The 18,832-nt window shown below is 52.2% G+C and overlaps 1 protein-coding gene across 1 annotated transcript in view; it reads left to right on the top strand.

Moving 5' to 3' along the window:
- Positions 1-576: 576 nt before the first annotated feature.
- LOC309685753 (acrosin-like) overlaps positions 577-18,832 on the top strand; it is a gene marked incomplete at both ends in the record, with an annotated part of 101,463 nt that continues 83,207 nt past the window's right edge. The window contains one exon of the mRNA XM_082501478.1: positions 577-625. Coding sequence (XP_082357604.1) covers positions 577-625 — 49 coding nt within the window. The remainder of the gene's footprint in view (positions 626-18,832) is intronic.

The raw sequence follows: 18,832 nt of genomic DNA, 5'->3' as shown, positions 1-18,832 counted from the left end.
TGGCTTAGGTATCACTTGAAAGTTAACATTAAATAATTTATGTGGAGGCGAATGAGAGATTAGCTGACCTGCATATCCAGCTATTGCGATATTAAAGGCATCTGACTGCTGGTAGAGCCACTGTAAGTAAATTCTGGCTATGGGTAAACAAATGCAGGAAAAATCCATTCCGGATAATGTCAGCAAACGCTGCCGAGCTCGAATAATTAAAGAGGCAAACATTTCATGTTGTGTTAAGATGGTCTTTGTAGGTTGGTTTGGCAAGAAGACCCATTCAATAATTAACAGTGGGTCTGACTTTTGATAGTCCCACTGAAATATCAATGCATGAGGTTGTCGGACAGGATTTAAAATGATTAAGTGAAAGGGTAACTCAGGCGCCCAGCGATGTGCTTGCCTGTGAGTGATCGCTGTAGCAACCTTTTGTAAGGAGTCGATAGCTTCTGGAGTAAGGCTCCGAGGGGCACACAAGTCAGAGCTTCCCTTAAGTAGGTCGAACAAAGGACTAAGGTCCGCGTTGGAAATCCCCAACAAGGGGCGGACACAATTGATTGTTCCTAGCAGTTTTTGTACATCATGCAGGTTTTTTACATCCGCCTGTATCTGCAGGGGCTGAGGAACAACGGTTTGAGCCCTTATACGCCATCCCAGATATTTCCATGGTGGTGTTTTTTGAATTTTCTCTGGTGCAATACAGAGGTCTGCCGATTTAACAGCAGCCATGACAAGGGCCACAGCTTCCTCCATAATCTCGTGTTGTTGTGCAGCCACTAAGATATCATCCATATAATGACACACTAAGACATCGGGCATCGCAACTCTGACCGGGCTAAGTACTTTAGCCACATACCATTGACATATTGTAGGGCTATTCTTCATTCCTTGTGGCAGCACAACCCACTGATATCTTTGCAATGGAGCTTGCATATTGACGCTTGGAACTGAAAAGGCAAACTTAGGAGCATCGTCTGGATGCAATGGAACGTTAAAAAAAACAGTCTTTGAGATCAATAACAGTCAAATGCCAGTCTCGAGGGATCATAGTAGGGGATGGGAGCCCTGGTTGTAGGGCCCCCATGTCTTCCATAGCGTCGTTAATTTTTCTAAGGTCATGGAGCAAGCGCCACTTGCCAGATTGTTTTTTAATTACAAAGATAGGTGAATTCCAGGGACTAACAGAGGGTACAATATGTCCTTTTGACAACTGTTCCATAACTAATTCTTGGAGGGCGCGAAGCTTTTCTAGCGGTAGGGGCCATTGATCAACCCAAACAGGGGTATCGATTTTCCAGGTTAATTTCAGGGTGTCGTGCGCTTCAATGACCCCACCTAAAAATGTGTTTGAATAGACATTCCCCACTGGGACAGCACATCACGCCCCCACAAGATCATAGGAACGGGTAGCACAAAAGGCTTAATGGAGGCTGTATGGCCTTCTGGGCCCTGTATCTGAATTAGCTCCAAGCTTTGGTGACTGGTCCCGGTTCCTCCGATCCCTGCTAATGTTTGAGAGACTTTAGCTAAGGGCCACTGTGGGGGCCATTTGGCCTGAGAGATAACCGGAACATCGGCTCCTGTGTCAATAATTCCACTTAATACCACTTGCTGGCCCCGCGAATAAGGGTACATTGACATATAGGTCGTTTTTGTGAGATAGATTGTACCCATAAAATTTGTGGGTTCCCGGTAGATCCAAAACTCCCTTGCCTCTGTTGAAGGGTAGAGGGACTCATTTCCTTGGGAATCAATATTAATTGTGCAATGCGGCTGCCTTTCGGCACAGTGCAGGGGGGAAACGGGGTCCATGCCATGATTTTAATTTCATCAATACTATCAGCATCAATGACACCTGGTAACACAAAAAGTCCCGTCAAGGTTGTAGATGATCTCCCTAATAATAATGCCTGCGTCTTAGGGGGCAAGGGACCCGAAATATCAGTAGACAATAAATGAACAGAGGAATCAAGTAACGTTACTGTGTGGGCGGTTGCCAAGTCCAAGCCGGCGCTCCCCGCTGTTGCTGGGCAGAGACTTGAGGCATTGCCGCTTCCCTCCGCGGGGGTTGAAATGTTGGTTGCGGAACTTGTGTCTGCGCGCGCCGCAGTCCCGCGCTTCGCGACCGGTTTCCCTGTAGCGGCTGTCCCTGGAAATCATACTTAGATCGACATCGGTTAGCATAATGACGCCCTTTTCGGCATCTGGGACAGATTCCAGGCGCTGGGGGTCTGGTTCCGGCATTAGTGGTTAAGCAATTCTTTTTCAGATGACCGGGTTTACCACAACCGAAACAATTTCCAGGCCCCGCGAGGCCACGCATGGCAGCGAAGGCAGAAGCCATGGCTTCAAACTTATGGTCCACCGTGCCGATCCTATTACAAGCCTCTATCATCTCTACTAGCGTGGGATTCTGATTTGGAAGAGATTTTAGAAGTTTTTTGCAATCTGCGTTAGCATTTTCAACCGCCAATTTTAACAACAAAATCTCCCGTGCTTCAGGGTTATCTATCTGTCGCTCCAAGGCTTGTTTCAACCGATCAATAAACTGCATGTAGGGCTCCCGGGGCTCCTGCTGGAGCCCCCCCTCCAATGCGATTCCCACAGAGTATATTGTGTTGGAGTTAACAACAGCTGCGCGAGAGATTTTAAGTCATGTGGAGTCATTACATAAGTATCAAAAACAGAGGATAACAAACTTGCAAAATACGGAGAAGAAAGACCGTGTTCAGTAACGGTACGGCACAATTCTTTTACTACTGGGAAAGATAATGCTTCCCACTGAGCTCCCCATCCTTGATAGATAACAGGGGCCACTATTGTTTTTGCAATCTCCAACTCCCCCTCCTTTAGGGCTTGATGTCTTATGTTAGCCCACACATCGTGGGGATCGGGGGGATAAAGCTGTGGTTCCGCGTCAGGGTCCACTGGTCCTGGATCAAAAGGATCGTCCTCTGGGGGATAGCCGGCTGCAGCCGCTTGTGGGGGTGCTAGAACATCGTCGTCACTTGGGCGAATTTTTCCTTGCTCTGGCTCTTCTTTATTCCCTTTCTCTTGTGCTTTTAAAGTCTCAAATATACTCCTCCTCCACGGGAGCATGCGTTGGGCTTCAGCATTCCCCCGAGTCACTGCATCCCACAATTTCACTCCAACATTATCCCATAACTCCCGCGTAAAGATAGTAGAGGCAGTAACAGTGGGAATTTTCACTTGCACCCACTTATGCCCCGAGAGATTTTTCCCATGTTTCTTAAAAAGAGCTTTCATTAGCTCATATACGTCTCTCTCTGGGGGAGACATCTGGTTCCCCATATTGCCCACAGCTCACCTCTCTACTCCGGAGGGATTTCAGGCCTCTTCCTGCTTCCTTTCAGCAGCTCATTCAAAGTTCTGTGGGACTCGCAGCATGCCACGCAGATAGGTGGTTCTTGCACCCTGGAATCACGTCGGGGTCACCAATTTGCCGCAATTGAGAGACGGGGAGACAGCTTGATGCAAGCAAGGTTCCGATTTATTGCTCTTAGCGATAGTTTTTATACAGTCATACTTAGTCGTGTCTTTTACTGATTGGTCTAAACACATAATTACCTTATGCATATTGCAAAAGCTAGGCTCACGATTGGTTAGTCGCCAGGCAAACCGTTACACTTACTCTTCTCTTTTTCTCTGCTTCTCCCTCATTCTTCTTTATCACAAGCATCCCGTTTTTGTCTAACTGTCCCAACAAGGACATGCTGTCCTTGTTTCTGATTGGTGATTAACAACTCAGGTCAGCTCTTTTGCACTTTTCCAAGGCCTGTGGTCGAGTTCCATCTTGTCCGCTTCTGTCGGGCGCGTTATGCTAGATACATATCTCAAGTCACTTCCTACAATTCCCCAGAACCTTCCATTTCCCTAATCCAAATCCCCTTTCCTTTTTCAAATTAAATCTTAATCTTCCGGTTCCATTCATGAAGAAGGTATCAAAGGTCCAATTCAAAGCGAGGGTTCAAATTCCCTGCTCCAAAGGAGAGTTTGCTGTCTTTGGTAAAGGCAGACATGCTGTAATTGAACCCATGTTAGGGATTTTACTACAGCACCAGGACACCGCAGCGGACACGCAGTGTCCTCAAGGGCCCGTCCAGCACAAACCAGGACACCATCAGGGGAACCCCAGACCCGAAGAGGCCCCCCTTGACCCCGTAAGTGCCTCCAGGGCGGTGCCGCCATCAAGATGTTTGTAGGCAACGTCAGATCAGAGCTGAGGGAGCGCTGGGGGTTAGCAGAGGATGAGAAAGTGCTCGAAAGCCCAGAAGTTATCACCTCTTTTTTGGACCGCGCTTACAGGAGATGCAGTTTCTCAGCCCCAGCCTGAGAAGTGAGCTGCACCAGCCAGTGAGAACCACGCTGTTGCGGGTTTGCAACCACCAGTCCCCATCTGCCACCCAGTCTGGGGTGCCAAACTCGGATTCCAAAGCCACAGGCGCAGATGCTGGCAGCCAGCTGCCTGCTCGCAAGGACCCATGCGCCAGCGCCCCGTCTCAGAGCAGCTATGACATCCTTTTGGGGAAGGACCCCATGGAGAGAACCCCGAGATCCACCAGCAACTGGAAAACTACATCCTGGAGCCCCTCTGCAAGCGCAGCACCAGCCCCTGCACTGGTGGCAGAGCAATGAGCATCGCTTCCCGGCCACGGGGCAGCTGAGCCGGCAGTACCTCGCCATCCCCACCACTGCCCTCCTGCCAGACCAGGCCTTCGCTGCCGGGGAAAGCGCCCTGGAGAATCGGCACGCCGTCCTGGTGCCAGAGAACCTGCACCACATTCTCTTCTTGCATCAGAAATTGGATTTTTTGGAAGCGGTGCGGAACAGCAGCAAGACTCGCAGCAGGAACCCGCAGGTGGAACCCTTCTGTGGGGCAGCAGTGGTTTAAATCCACCCACAGGGCTTTTGGAGCTGCATTTCCATACCGTGCCGGGTATTTTCCCCAAACTCTCACCTCTGGGCATCGCTTTGGCAGCACCCGCAACGAGGAGCGGGCTTAGGGAGGAGGTGTGAACACACCGCTGCTTCTTTGATTTTCATTTTTTTTTACGTACAAGTGATGAGGAGCAAAAGGAGAATGTGCTGTTAATGCTAATTACCTAATCTTACTCTACTAAACCTGTTTATACTTCAGCTCCCGGGTTTCCTTGTTTTACCCGATTCCGTTTCCCGGGTGGGGACGGCTCATTGGGTGATAGAAAGATTGCCTAAATGACAATAAATTGTTATGGGTCTCTCCAACCATCACAGCACCACCAACCAAGCGGAACGAGTTTTAATTGCTTAAATTATTTACAGCACAAACAGCAAGAGCAGTCCCAGAACTTTTACATTCACCAACCCAATTTAATAAGTTAAAGAGTAAACACATAAAACCACACCTTACTCCTATCAGAAGAACACTAAAGCCTAAAACTAAGACCTAAAAGATGGCTAACGAAGACCTAAAACCTACATGGAACTATCACCTAAGGGGGAAACGCTATTAAATACAATAACTATTTCTCTGCTGTTCTCTTCCTCTTGGTCTTTCTGGAGTGGGGGCGACCTCGTGGTGGTGGATCCTCTGCAGAGCTCAGGCGCTGCCCCCTGCTAGAGGTCGGTGGGGTTTTCTAAACAGAGTAAATTGACCTCGTTGGTGGTCTGACATGAGAGTTGCCCAGTTGCCAATGCTGCCGGGATCTTCCGATCGTCCCGCGGGCGATGGCATTTCATGTGAGAGTTCCTCCCATTGACCTTCCCAAACACCCTGGAAGGGAGAAAACAAACGGGGATTTTTAATAACTTTTTTTTTATTATTTATTTCTTAGATCACATGTCATTAGTTTTATTTTGTGAATTTCTGCTATGTTTTGCTGTGTGGCACTACACAGTTTCTGCCGGTACCCCTGGCTGGGTGGGGCCTTGCTGGTTAAACAAGAGAGATTGTTGGGGATTAAAATAGGAGAATTAACAGTGCGATTGCTTAAATTTAAGGTGGATCGAAACTTGAGCAGCTTTGCTGGGCATGAGTGATGTTGCTTGGCACGAGTGACTGCAGCATGAAAGCCCTCGGGCTGCAAACCGCACAAAAGAACTTTAGTGGAACCTCTTCTTAGTGAAAAAAGAGAAACGCTGGGATTCTTCCACAACTGGATGAAGCGGAGCAAGCCTGTAATTCGAGGAAAGGGCCTTCAAAGAGAGAGAGAAACTGTTCCAGCTGAAGTCAGCAGGAGACAGAGGAGACCCAAGTGCGGATTAGATGGGAGGAGGGTGAAACTACATGAGTAGAAACAATCCCCATTGCATTGTCGCTCCAATCAGCACAGAGGAAAAGCGGATATTAAACAAATTCAAAAATAAATTCAAAATCAGTTTAAGCCCAAAGCAGCAGGTTTCAAGAAGAAAAACGACCAGCTAACCTTCCACACTCTCTGCAGGGAAACACAGCCACATCGCCAGCGCCTCCACCCCAGCACGGAGACTCACGGGGACGGCGGGAGGGACTGCCCGTTCTGCGGGGCGTCTTTTCACAACTCTGCTTTTTCTTGGTGTTTTCCTTCGGCCCGAGCCGGCGCCTCTTCTTCGGGCTGCAAGCAGCCTGTAAAGCAGACAGCCTTTACTCATTTCTCCTTCTCCTCAGCAAGGAGGACAGCTAAAGCGAAAAAATAGCTGGAAACATCCCCAAATGGCCCAGGCAGTGAGGCGTTTATTTTTGTGCTGGGTGTAACGTGTTCTATCAGCATCAGCCTGCCCTGCTGTACTCCTCTGAACACTAAACAGTTAAAAAAACACTGAAATTCGATGGGGAGGAGGGGGTGCAAAGACAGACCTTGAAAGAAAAACCGTATAATTCCTACTGTCCTCAGTGGAACAGCACTTTCCTCCACAAAAGTCTGTACAATGGGTTTAAAGTGCAGAATTACAGAGCACTGAAGTGACGTGGTTACCCAATTTCTACCACCAGAAAACAAATAAATTCTGTGAACCTAATTCCTTTTTCCCGGCAAGGAACGTTTCGGCAACCCCCGTGCAGAGCCGGGTTACCAGCAATTCCTTTTATGAAGCATTGGGATGTTACGGAACATCCCTGAAAATCATCAGCAGCAAGTTTAACACGAAGGGGATTATTTCCCAGAGCCCGGGACGATAGGTTCATCGAGGAGCGACATCTCGCACCAACCCCCAGCAGTTTTTCTACCTTCTCTTCAGCCTCTTCCACCTCCTCCTTGTTTCCCTTCAGCTTTTCTTTGGTCCTTTCAGCTTGACCTTTGGCAAATGTGACACGTTTTTTCCAGGTGTAGTAGTATTCTACACACTAGGACACAGTCTTCGTCTGAATCTATTGGGAGAAAACCAGAAGCGATTGATGAGGGAAAGACTGCAGGAAAACATTTAGGGCACAGACCCACAACAAATCTGTCGAGTGCTGTTTGTCTGTCCCCCCTTGTCTCTGGTTCTCACAGCACAACGTATGGGAGAGATCAGGCAGAAAATGAGCCTCCTTCTTCTGAAAGGGCTGTAAAGAAGCCATGGGAGGGCAGAATTGTACATTTCACACCAGTGGTCAGCGGAACGTGTCAGTATTCTTTTAGTATTTCTGGTATTTTGCACCAGAGAGATGAAATATTCTGTGGTCATTACACATTAGGGCCAATTATGTCTTGTACTGGTGTCTTTTTAGCGTGAAGCGGCATCCCAAGAACAGGATTCCAACACACCATTCAAAAGATGACTTTTCTGGGTTAAAACTCCCCTCCATGCTAACAACCCGAGACCCGCCTCAGTCTAACGGCTTTACCTTCTTCTGTATCAGGTGAAAATTCTTCTGGTGTACAGAAAAGGCCTCTTTAAACAACTCTTCCTCGAGAGGCGTCCTAGTGTCTGCGCCTGGGAAGAAACAGAGACATGGAAACGATTAGACCACTTGCAGCCTCACAGAAACCCCCACAATTTTTTCGTCACGCGTTAAAATGTCTCCTCTTTCAGACAGCAATTAGCCAACGCCGCACGGAGTTGGTAAGCACGAGCAGTTATGGCTGCTAGCAGAGCAAGCCCTGCACGCAGTAACACTGGCGTATGGGGGAAAGGAGGAGCATTGGGTGGCGTGGGGCATCACCGCACGGGACAGCAGCAGGCTGGAACACAGGGTCGAGGCATTCCCTGTGCCAAAAGGCCCCCAGAACAGATTAAAATTACTATTTTCCCTGCCCCAACGAACACGAACCATTGCTCACACGTTTTTAAAAATCACTTCTTTCAATCAGAACAAAGGGAACGGCAGTACCCGCTCGCATTCCCGGAGAAGCAACAAGCTCTGCTTCCAGTTTACCTGCGTAATGATAATCAGCCAGGGGATGGGATTCAGGTCGCTGGGGTGCCCCAGACTGCAGCATCTCCAGACCCTCCTGCGGGAGTTCAGAGAACAAGACTTAGATTCCCCCTCAGGAGGGGGCAAAAGGTCAACTCTTCAGCCCACTGGAGGAAGATGGCGCTCAGTCGATGCTCAGCAACAGCGTGTCGGGGTCACCTCCACCCACGGCAGCTGATGGGAGTATTTCCTCAATCCACACTGATGTGTTTTAAGAAACCAGAACCTGTGGACATCTCTGGGAACCAAGCTGTGGCACCCCACCAGCCACCACCTCTGGGAGAAGACTGCTCACTGCTGGAGTCCTTTTGGGCTCGTCCCTGCTGCAGGCAGAGCCTCCTCGTGCAGACGCAGCAGACGCCGAGTCCTCTGCCGCACGTCAGCAGTGTGAAAGCCCTTCTTCAAAGAAGAGGGAACAAAGCAGACCCGCTCGGGGCTTCACCGGGGTCAGGCTGGAGGTATTTGCTCAGCAAGGAGCACCCAGGGACAGTGCAGTTGTCAAGCACAGGACGTTTCTCCGGGGCAGACCTCGGGTTTTAGCTAATATTCCTTCATTCCCAGCACTGGGAGTAGGAGGACTTCTCCAAATTGTCACAGAATTGACAAGAGACAGAACAAGCTCTTATTGATACACGGGGTCTGTCACCCCACGAGACCTTAACGCAGACGGTGGCCAACAGGCAGAACGCAAGAACTCTGCCCCTTTAGCAAAGGTATTCAAGCCTGCGGAAAAGAAAACTCGGGAGCGACTCTCAGCTCACCCCAGCGCTAAAGGCTGTCCTAGTCTGGTAGGAATTCAAAAATAACTGCTTCTTACCAGAGCGTCATGCAGGCAGTGCAAGGCATGCTCCAGGTTGGGTCTTTCCTCTGGCACGATGTTGGAGCAGGCGAAGTTGAGCAGATTTGTCACTAGAAATGCAACAAAAACCAACAGAAAGTCAGTTTCCATCAAGAAAGGAGAAAAGGTGCAATCCAAGGCAGCATGCAAACAGAGCAGACAGACTGGAGACCCAGAAAAGGCACCAAAAAAAGGGCAGATTATCCCGTATCGCTCTCTGCCTTAAGAGCAGCTTTGGCACCAGTAGCTCCAGAGACAGATCTCGCAGTTGAGGTGGGACAGCTACAAATGCCCCTGACCGTCTGTCCCAGAGGACGCGACTGACTGCGCCACCAGTTGTTATCTCTTCACTGTCCCACCACATCTGAGCACCCTCGGGCACTACCAGGCGTGAAGGCAGTCAAGAAAAGGAGGGAGAGGATCCCAATGGAAAAAAAGCTGCTGTGAAAATGCAGAGTTTTCGACCCTTAGTATCTCGGGAGGGACCTGGGAAGCAAAGAAATAAGAGAAACCTCTGTCCTGTGTTTCCGGGTTCGTTGCGATGTCTCCCCAGGGCTTCCACACTAGCGACGCTCCCTCCTCCTCCTCCTCTTCCAACTGGGATCTGTCCTGGAGGTCTGGGATCTCTGCCTGAAAGTCGCTGCCAATGTTGACGTGTCTGAAATCGTTAAGGCAGAGGAGGTGAGGAAGGAGAGCTGGGAACAGCACGATAGCACGCACCCGCATCGAAGGAGGGGACGTGTCAGGTATGGCAGTTATTTCCCAGCACAGCGTCACCAACTGCCCTCTAACAACTCCCACAGCCCCTTCTTGCCACCAACAGCATTACCGTGCTGCCCTTCGAGCCCTTTTGCGCCCCATCAGGCAAGAAAATTGGATATTTCTTCCTCAAAACCCGATCAAATTGGCAAGGTTCACTCCAAGACCGACAGCCAGCAGCAGAAGAGCTGCGACCGCAGGCCAAGAAGAGCGTCGGAATGTTTTGTAGAACGTGGGAGGCCGGCAACTCTCTTTATGAGGTCAGCCTGAGTGGCAAGCCCAGCCTGGGCTAGCACAGGCCATTTCTGGCCAGCACGGGGGGATCCTTTGGCCAAAAAAACCCCTTTATTACCTTCAGCAGCGCTGCGGGGCAGTGGGAGAACTGGCCAAGCCATGGGGAGAAACTCAACAGCAACATCAAGGACCGGCAGAGCCCCAGCCCCAAACCAACCACGCACCCGCCCCTCAGCCCCTTTCCCCAGGGGTTGCGTTTATTCTGACCGCTGGGCCGGAACTCACGGCCCAATGCGGATTTTAGGGTTTTCCTTCATAACCCAAAACCCAAAGTCCCTGTCCATTCTGCCTGAAAGATATATAAAACAACACTTAAGATAGAAATCAATATTAGTTTCAAAGTTACAGATGTCAATTTTTAACCACGACACCAAAAAAGAATGACCTGCATTAAAACTCCAAAAGCGTTTTCTTTCCGTACTGCGCTGGAATTTCAGAAAAATTTTATTTCCTGCATGGAAAAATGTTTGTGTATAACAAATGGCGACCTCAGCGTTTGGACAAAGTGAGCTCCAAAGTGCTGCAGATCCATCTCTCCATCCGCAGGAGGAAGATAGCAAAGGCAGTCAAAGCTTCCCAGCACAGCATCCTTACTGCCTCCCCTTTCCTACAGCCCGGGGGATCCTCGGAGCCTTCCCACAGGGAAAGGGAGGAGGGGGCAGACCACCAAGGCCGGTTGGACCAGGTAACGATTGTCACCACTTTCATTTCTTGCCAAAGAATGATGAAATTCGTCCATCTGAACAAGACAGCAGGTCCCTTCCCTGCCATGGTTCCAGCGCTGGAGGAAAGGTGCCTCTCCCGAGGCCGCATTGGGATGGCAGTGCTGCACAGAAGGACAGAGATTTTTAAATCTCTTTTTTTTTCTTCCCGGGAAAAACTTGCTTTCTCACTCAGTAAAGGACAAGCTCCCCAGGCCGGGCAGGAAGGCGGCACAGCCACGATTTACTTACAGATAAAGGACCAGAGGGGTGTGCGGTCCCTGCGCCCAAGGAAAGCGGCCATTGCCAAAGCAGAGGGAAGGACGTGTCTCATCTTCAGCAGAGAGATCCGAGTCAGAGACTCACTCTGAAAAAAAAAAGAATTAAACATAAAATTATCTAATGACTTCCCAAACCTCAATTCAGGGCCTGCCTCTGTGATTATAATGCAATAATGGTCTTTACAGGCAGGCAGCTCACCAGGAATGAGATGGAGAGTGATCCCCGTATCCTTGGAAACCCTTCCAATGAGGCAAATCCCTGAACGCCCTCCCAGATTGTCGGTTCTTTACCTCCACGGGGAACTCGTGGCCTTTTATTGTCATATTGGGTGACCAGAACAAGCCCCGCCATTCTTTATTCCATCCTTAACAGCCTTCAGCGTTTCACTCCGGTCACCTCCCTGTCCCACTTCCGTCCCTGCACAATTTTTAAGACAGTGACTCAGAAATTAGGTCTTGTGGTTCCCACTGAAACACCCATTAATTCATACAACCAAAAGCTAGGCAAATGAAAAGGCCATGTTAAACCTCAGCCCCCAGGGAAAAGAAATGTGCCCAACGAGGTGCTAAAAGGCGCTCTGGCAAAACACCCCCCTCTCCAAACTGCAGTTTGCTCTAGGAAACTGACAAGTTTTCTTCCTCTGCGGCCTTAGCGAGGCTGTAGATTTTTCCACCCTGCAGGGAAAGAAACAATCCTCAAAAGCAGATGTCATTCTGCCTGCAAGGAAAGCTTTAAAATAGGCATTCTGCCTTTAACAAAAGAAAAAAAAACGGAACATCCGAGCTGGTTTCTCCATGAAAATAACACTTTGCACTTGCACAGCAAAGCAACGCTCATTAACCAATCTCGTAAAGCTTCGCAGGCATTAAGAAACACTCCAAGTAACACACCTGCGTGCACCCTGTAAGCACACGTGCAAAGAGGAATCCCCGTTTACGCACCCCGGCTATATCAAACCGCACTATTTCCCTCACAAGCTGTGATGCAAATGGGCCACGCTCCCATTCCTCGGCTCCAGAGCTCCGGCGATGCCGGGATCATGCCGACCCTCAGCTGCTACGGGCATCAGCTCTGCTAACACCCCGCTGCCGGCTCAGTGACAGGAATCTGAGAGCAGGAAGGGGATTGTACCACCCAGGCTCCCCCAAATCCCCCGCACTTAAGAGGAATGCAAATCTCAGGCTCCCCTAAGCCAACACATTTCTCACTGTGACCGCTGCACTAACACCCAGAGCAGTTTTTAAGCAGCACGCACCGGGTTTAACCTCCCCGCCTGAGAAAGTCCCTGTCCTGAGGGCTGCCGGTCCCCTCGGCCCAATGCAGGAGGCAGCAGCAAACCCCTCCAGACAGGGCAAGAGGTGCTTCTAAGAGTGACATCCAGCTAATAACCAAAGAGCACTTAAACCAACCCCAAACTTTGGAGACATTTAGTCTCGGGCCGGCAGCAGCATGTTGCTCAGTAAGGCACACTTCCACGACTCCCCTCAATTAACCGTCACCTCCAGAGCCCCATCTCTGAAGGTGAGAAGTTCCTTTAGGTTGACTCTTGACGTCCCTTTCCCTCCCACAGGCAACGAGACCCCAAGTATTGCCACTTGAGAGTGCAGTTCCCCTTCCACGGGCACCCAGCTCGCTCTGCAGTTTTGGATTATCACCGACCTCTGTGCCAGCTCCACCAAGAAGCCAGGTGAGAGGCTCCGAATCACGTTACTAAAGATCCCAAGGCTTGACCTTGTTCAATTTATTTCTAAACCTTTGGCCCTGGATCAATGAGTTCATTGTTTTCAGGGAGTTCCAGATGTAAGCGCTGAGTACTGTTATTGGTGAATCCAGAACTGTCAACAGTGATAAAAAACAGAGTGCAGGAAGACAGTAAGGCCTCCGAGTCCCAAACTCAAATAACAAATGGCTAAAAGGGAAGGAGGAGCACACAGACATACTCGAATCCTGCTGAAAATAGTCAGCCATGGCCAACAGGAGCCGAGGAGGCAGTGGCCGTGGCCACCTGGCTCGGGGGAGCCGCGCAGCTCAGCACGTATTTCGAGAGCTTTTCAGAACAAGTAATAAAAGCTTGACAGCAGCAGGGAGTGCGGGAGTCGCGGCAGCAGTTGCATCGATAAGCAATCTGTGCAACAGTTCCTAAAACAGGGGCTGCCCACAATCAGAAGTTGACTCTTTGATACAAACTCCCTCCACACCAGTCATCACACAGGGGAAAAAAAACAACCAAGCTATTGTAGGGCTCAGTATTACCCATTTCTCTGCAGCTGGGCAGAAATACACACTTCTGAGGCTTTTCCCACACTGGAAAATTCAAAGCATTAGTACTAATAAAAAGACTTCTTTTTCTAACGCCTCTGTTGGAGGGCTCCGGCCCGTGGTCTGCAACGAGCAAATATCCACACAAAAACAAGCCCCAAAAGTCCCACAAAGCTGCTCTACCTCTTACAGTTTATTGCTGGGGTCCCCACCAACACCTAAACCCACGTCCCACCCCCCCCACGGTACATCCTTTGCCATTTTGAACTTTGCTGCAAAACATTTTACCATTTTTCCACTCCTCTTTCTTGGGAAAAGACAGAGGGAGCGAGACAACTCCAAACCGCTGTTTTATTTGATCTGCAGCAATTTGACAACCCCAGCACTTCCCGCTGGATTAGGCTTTGGGAAACAATTCAAGGGTCCCCAGCCACGAGTAAGGAACGAGCCGTTACTAACTGGCGAATCAGTAGAAACACCAGCCCCAATCATTAGGAGAAAGTCTCATTTTTCAGTCATGGATTTTCACGGGTTTTGTTTTCAGGCCACCCAAACAGGGCGCGCTTTTAGAGCCATCAGCAATTAAGTTCTCCATCCCCTCCAGAAAAGCCTTTTCCTAAAGGCGCTCTCCTTCCAAGGGCAGACCCACAAAAAGAAGCCCTCTCTGCTTAATCCATTTCACAGAGAATTTGAAATGCAAACAAGAATTAAACAGGACGTCTTTTCCCCGCTTCAGGAAAAGCCACTAATATAGACCTCGGCAACATATTTAGCAAATCATTGTAATGCCTTTGCATTTCCCATTTCCACCTGGAGAGCAGGCTGAAAGGACTCATAAAAAAAACCCAAACCAACCACAAAACATATTCCTGTCTAGGGGGTAATTTTATGAAACGATTTGAACACCTTAACGATTTGAACATCTTTTTACAGGTACAAGGCAACAAGAAACATTCTCGAGGTGCAAAAAAAACCCCACCTATTCACCTCTTTACCCCAAAGATCTTTTCACCACACGGATTCCACCACCAATACACAGCTGCTAAATATCCCCGGCTGCTGCCGATCCGTAAGAAACCCTTCAAAATACAAGAGAACGCTGAGCCCAGCGCGCTGACGGTGCTGCCGGGGCTGTGAGTCGGAGCTGGACGGAGTCGCAGCCCCTGAGGTTGAAATCAGACCCACACTTAGGCACAACCCGGGGTTTTAAGCCTCGCTACAAACCAGCCCCCCGCTTTTCAAGAAAATCAGGGAGATTCACCTCAAAATAAACCACGTTCTCGACGCCAAAGGGGCGCTGGTCCATGGCCACCGCCACCCTTAGGGCCAGTTCCATGGGGCTTCGCTTGACCTGGAGCAGAACTCGCGGGCGTGAGGACAATGAGCCCCCTACACAAAATCTAAAAAAAAAGGAAAAGTTCAATAAGAGGTGTGGGGAGAAGGTGGGAGGGAGGAAAAGGCTGCCCAGGAGTGGGGTTGGGGGGAGGAGGGGGCTCCATCCATGGGGGAAACGCCGTTCCTGGCCACACAGGCGGCAGCGGGACCACCCTGGGGATGGATTTGGGGGCTGTCCCTGAGGGAAACACTGCTCCCAGCCATGCAGAAGGCTGTGGGGCCACCCTGGGGATAGGTTTGGGGATGAGGGGGGATCTATCCCTGAGGGAATCACTGCTCCCAGCCATGCAGGAGGCTGTAGGGCAACGACAGAGATGGATTTGGGGACTCTCCCTGAGGGAAACCCCATTCCCGGCCACGCAAGAGGCTGTGGGGACACCCCAGGAACGGGTTTGGAGACTCTCCCCGAGGGAACCGCTGCTTCCAGCCTCACAGGAGGCTGTGGGGCCGCCCGGGGGACAGATTTGGGGGCTCTCCCTGAGGAGAGCCTGTGGGGAGGAGGGAGGCGGGGGCCGCCCCAGGGCCGGGGCCACTCCTGGAAGGGGAGGGGGGGATCTCCAGCCGCCCACGCGGGGCTGCCCGAAGCCTGAGGAGATGAAAAGAAAAGATGAAAAGAAGAGGAGAAAAGCCGAAAATTCCCTCACCGCCATCGCCTCTCACAGCCCCGGCCCTCCCCGCCGCGCCTCATGGCGGCTGTATGCGGTGTCACCTGAGCGGGGGGCGGGGGCTGAGGCAGGAAAAGGCGGGAGGGGGAGGGAAGGGCCATTTTGAATGGGAGGAGAGGGAAAGGGGGGGCGAAAGATGGGGGGAGGGGGAGAGAAGAAGAGAAGATGGGGGGGGGGGAGCGAGTGTGTGAGAGGGGAGTGAGGGGAATGGGTGTTTGTGAGAGGGAGGTTTGCAGGGCTGTGAGGTGCCTGTGAGAGAGGAGGCCCCGGAGGGAGGTGAGTGGAAAGGGCTGTGTGTGGAAAGAAAAGCTTTAAGGACAGGCTGGGCTGGGGAAAGGTGGTGGGCCCCAAGGGAGGGCCTGGGGAGCGGGGCTAGAAGCGTGGGTTTGGGGCAAAACTCTGGGAAAGAAACTGCAGGACAGGGCCAATCTGAGTATACAGTTTTCGCGAAGCTTCAAGCAAAAGGTGACCAAAGGTGCCTCTTGTCCTTTTGTGGGCTGGTTTTGTCTAAGTTATTCATGCGAGTGGACTTTTGCCACACGGGATGGGAACGTTCGCTTCCCGGGATAGCTGATGCCCCTGGATAACCACTGCCCGCGAAGCACTGCGAAACCCCGTGTTCAAAAATGAGGATAAAGCCCGGGTTTTGCCTCTCGGAAGGATCTCTAAGCCCCATCTCCACGTTCTTTTCAGTACCTTTCTGGTTGTTTTCTTTCCCACCACCCCCGTGATGCCCGTCGGGGGGGCTGGCGAAGCTCTGCAGGCGGATGTCCGGCTCATTTTGGAGAGAGCTGGGCTGGTTTCGGCCTCGCACTGCCCGGGACGGAGGGTGGCCCCCTCCCCCCCGCCCGCTTTTGCCGAGGCGACGCTGGGGGGCGTGGCCCGGATTTGTCCCTCGGCGCATGCGCGGGTGGGCGGATGGGAAAGGGAGCACTTCCGGTGTGCGGCGGCGCGCGGGACTTGTGACAATCGGTACCGGGGGAGACGGGGGGACTGGGGCCGAGGAGGGCGGGCGCGGGCGGGCAGTGTGGCGGCAGCGGCAGCGGCAGGAGCGGTGGTGCGGAGGTGTCTAGGACCAGTTCGGGGGGTTTGTGGGGTGGCGGGACCGGGCTGGGGGGCTCGGGGTGACGGCAGCCCCGGCCGCAGCGCAGGGTGCCCGGGGCCGGCCTGGCCGGGCGCTTGGCTCAGCTCTGGGCTCCGCTCTCAGCCCCCCCCGGCAGGTCAGCCTGGCCGTGCCCCCTTCGCCCGCCTCCAGCCCACGGCCGAGCCCCCCCAGGTACCCCCGAGATGGGTCGGGGGGTGTCAGCGCTGGGCCCCCTGAAGCGGGGGTGGGTGGTGGGCACGGGCATTGCTGGGAGCCCGTGGGCAGCCCTGGGACCCCCTTAAAGCCCACGGAGAGCCCCGGGGCCCCCTTGTCTTCCCCGGAGCCGACGGGGAGCCGTAGCTGTGGAGTCAGCTTAAGGAGTCTGCCCTAAGGACTGCTGCTTTTTGGAGCGTTGGGGGAGGGGGAGGGTTGTCGGTGTGGGGAGTGGAGGTGCGTGGGAGGAGTCCCGTATCTTTGGGGAGCTTTGGGGATGTTGGGGGCAGATTTGGGGGAGTGGGGGAGGGGTCCCCTCCTTTGGAGCTCCCTGGTTCTTTTTTTCCAAACTGTGGGAGGCAGCGGGCGAAGGGGGAAGGCAATAGAGTGGGTTGCTGTACTTCAATCCTTGTTTGAGAGTCAGCGACTCTGCTCCCTTGCTGCTCAGCAGACTATTAGCTCCGTGGGGCTCTTTCTCCAGGCAGGCTACGACTACAGAAACGGCCCCACTTCCTCGGAAGAGTTGTTAGCGGTGACGTCTCCTGGGAACGTACTGCCTGACGTTGGATAGACCTGGCACCACGCAGCAGCTCAGAGCTCCACAGCGTATGCTTCCACACTCAGTCCCGTCCCCTGCCTGGGAAACCACTCTTTCTCCATCCCTGCTGGCAGCTCCTGTGGAGGCTCCTGGCCCAGGACCGGCCCCGGTTTCCCCACTGCTCCACTAGCAGCCATGGGAGAGCGGGGGTGTCCTGAGTGTGTGAGCACCACTAGGTCTGTTGCTGCACTGGGCCAGGCCTCCAGGATGTCGTAGAGGGAGCTCTGAGAAGAGGAGCTGCTCTTCAACAGGCTGCTGCAGTCCTCCGAGTTGGCCAGCAAGCACAGGCTGCAGGGTGCAGCTGCGCAACCCTGGGGTGCCCGCCGTGGGAAATGTTAAAGAAATAAAATGTTGGTCTCTATCCCTGGTGCTGTGGTTCATCCTCCCATCCCGCGGCTGGGGCTGTGCCCCCCTCAGTGCCCAACCCAGTGGGACAGGCTGGCACTGCTGGCACCCACCAACCTGGGGGGGTGGTGGTGGTGGTGTCGGGGGAGCTGGGTGGGCTGGAGAAAGGGAGGAAGCACCTCTTGCAACCAGCTGGGCCCTCTCCAGCCACAAAACCCTCCCCAGAGGCACCAGAGGGGACCCCCAGATCCTTGAAGGGCTGCCCCAGACACCCTCTGGCCTGCAAGACTCCCCCCCAGGACCCCATAAGGGCTGCCCAGGACCCCTTACGGACACCCCAGTGGCGTCCCAAATCTGGGTTCTTTACCTGCTGGTCAAGCCAGTAACACACTGTGTGGGAGCAGCCAGCCAAGCTGGTTTCAGAGCACAAGAGGTGAGAGGCAGGGAGCTGCCATCCCACTCAGCTCCATCCCCGCCGTGCCTTGGCTGTGCAGAGAGAACTTGGGGGGAGCTGCAAAACAGCTCAGCCCGGGCTTATCTCAAGATGGCGCAGAACAACCAAAATCAAACGGCCCTTAACAATCAAAATGCCCCGAGTCCCATCCCACCACTCTGCCCGTGACGTTGAGCGCTGGACATCACAAACTGGCAACAGAGACTTCGCTATGGCACCACCAGAGGGAAATATCCCAGACAGTGTAATCCACTCGGGCATAATCCTGCACCCTCACCGAGTCAGGAAATATAAACCGCAGGGTCTGGGGAGACAAATGGGGAATCCTCCAAGGATACAGCTGGCCCCTAGGAGATCCGTCCCCCCCATCCAGGACGCTGGAGGGGAGCATTTACAGCTGAGCACGGCGTTTCCTTTAACCTCTAGAAAAGCCGGCATTTGCTAAAAAACAAATGTTCCCCTCCCGCCCCGGACCCCTCTGAAAACAAATAAATAAAGAAAGAATTAAAATCCTTGCAAAACTTAAAAATCGCCGTTAGTTTCGTTAGCGTTACATTAATTCTAAAAACTGACGAGC

The sequence above is a fragment of the Vanellus vanellus genome (genome assembly GCF_965231255.1).
Source record: "Vanellus vanellus genome assembly, contig: HAP1_SCAFFOLD_52, whole genome shotgun sequence".
Classification (NCBI taxonomy): domain Eukaryota; kingdom Metazoa; phylum Chordata; class Aves; order Charadriiformes; family Charadriidae; genus Vanellus; species Vanellus vanellus.
Note: the sequence above shows the minus strand (reverse complement) of the source record. Positions and strands in the feature narration are given on the sequence as shown.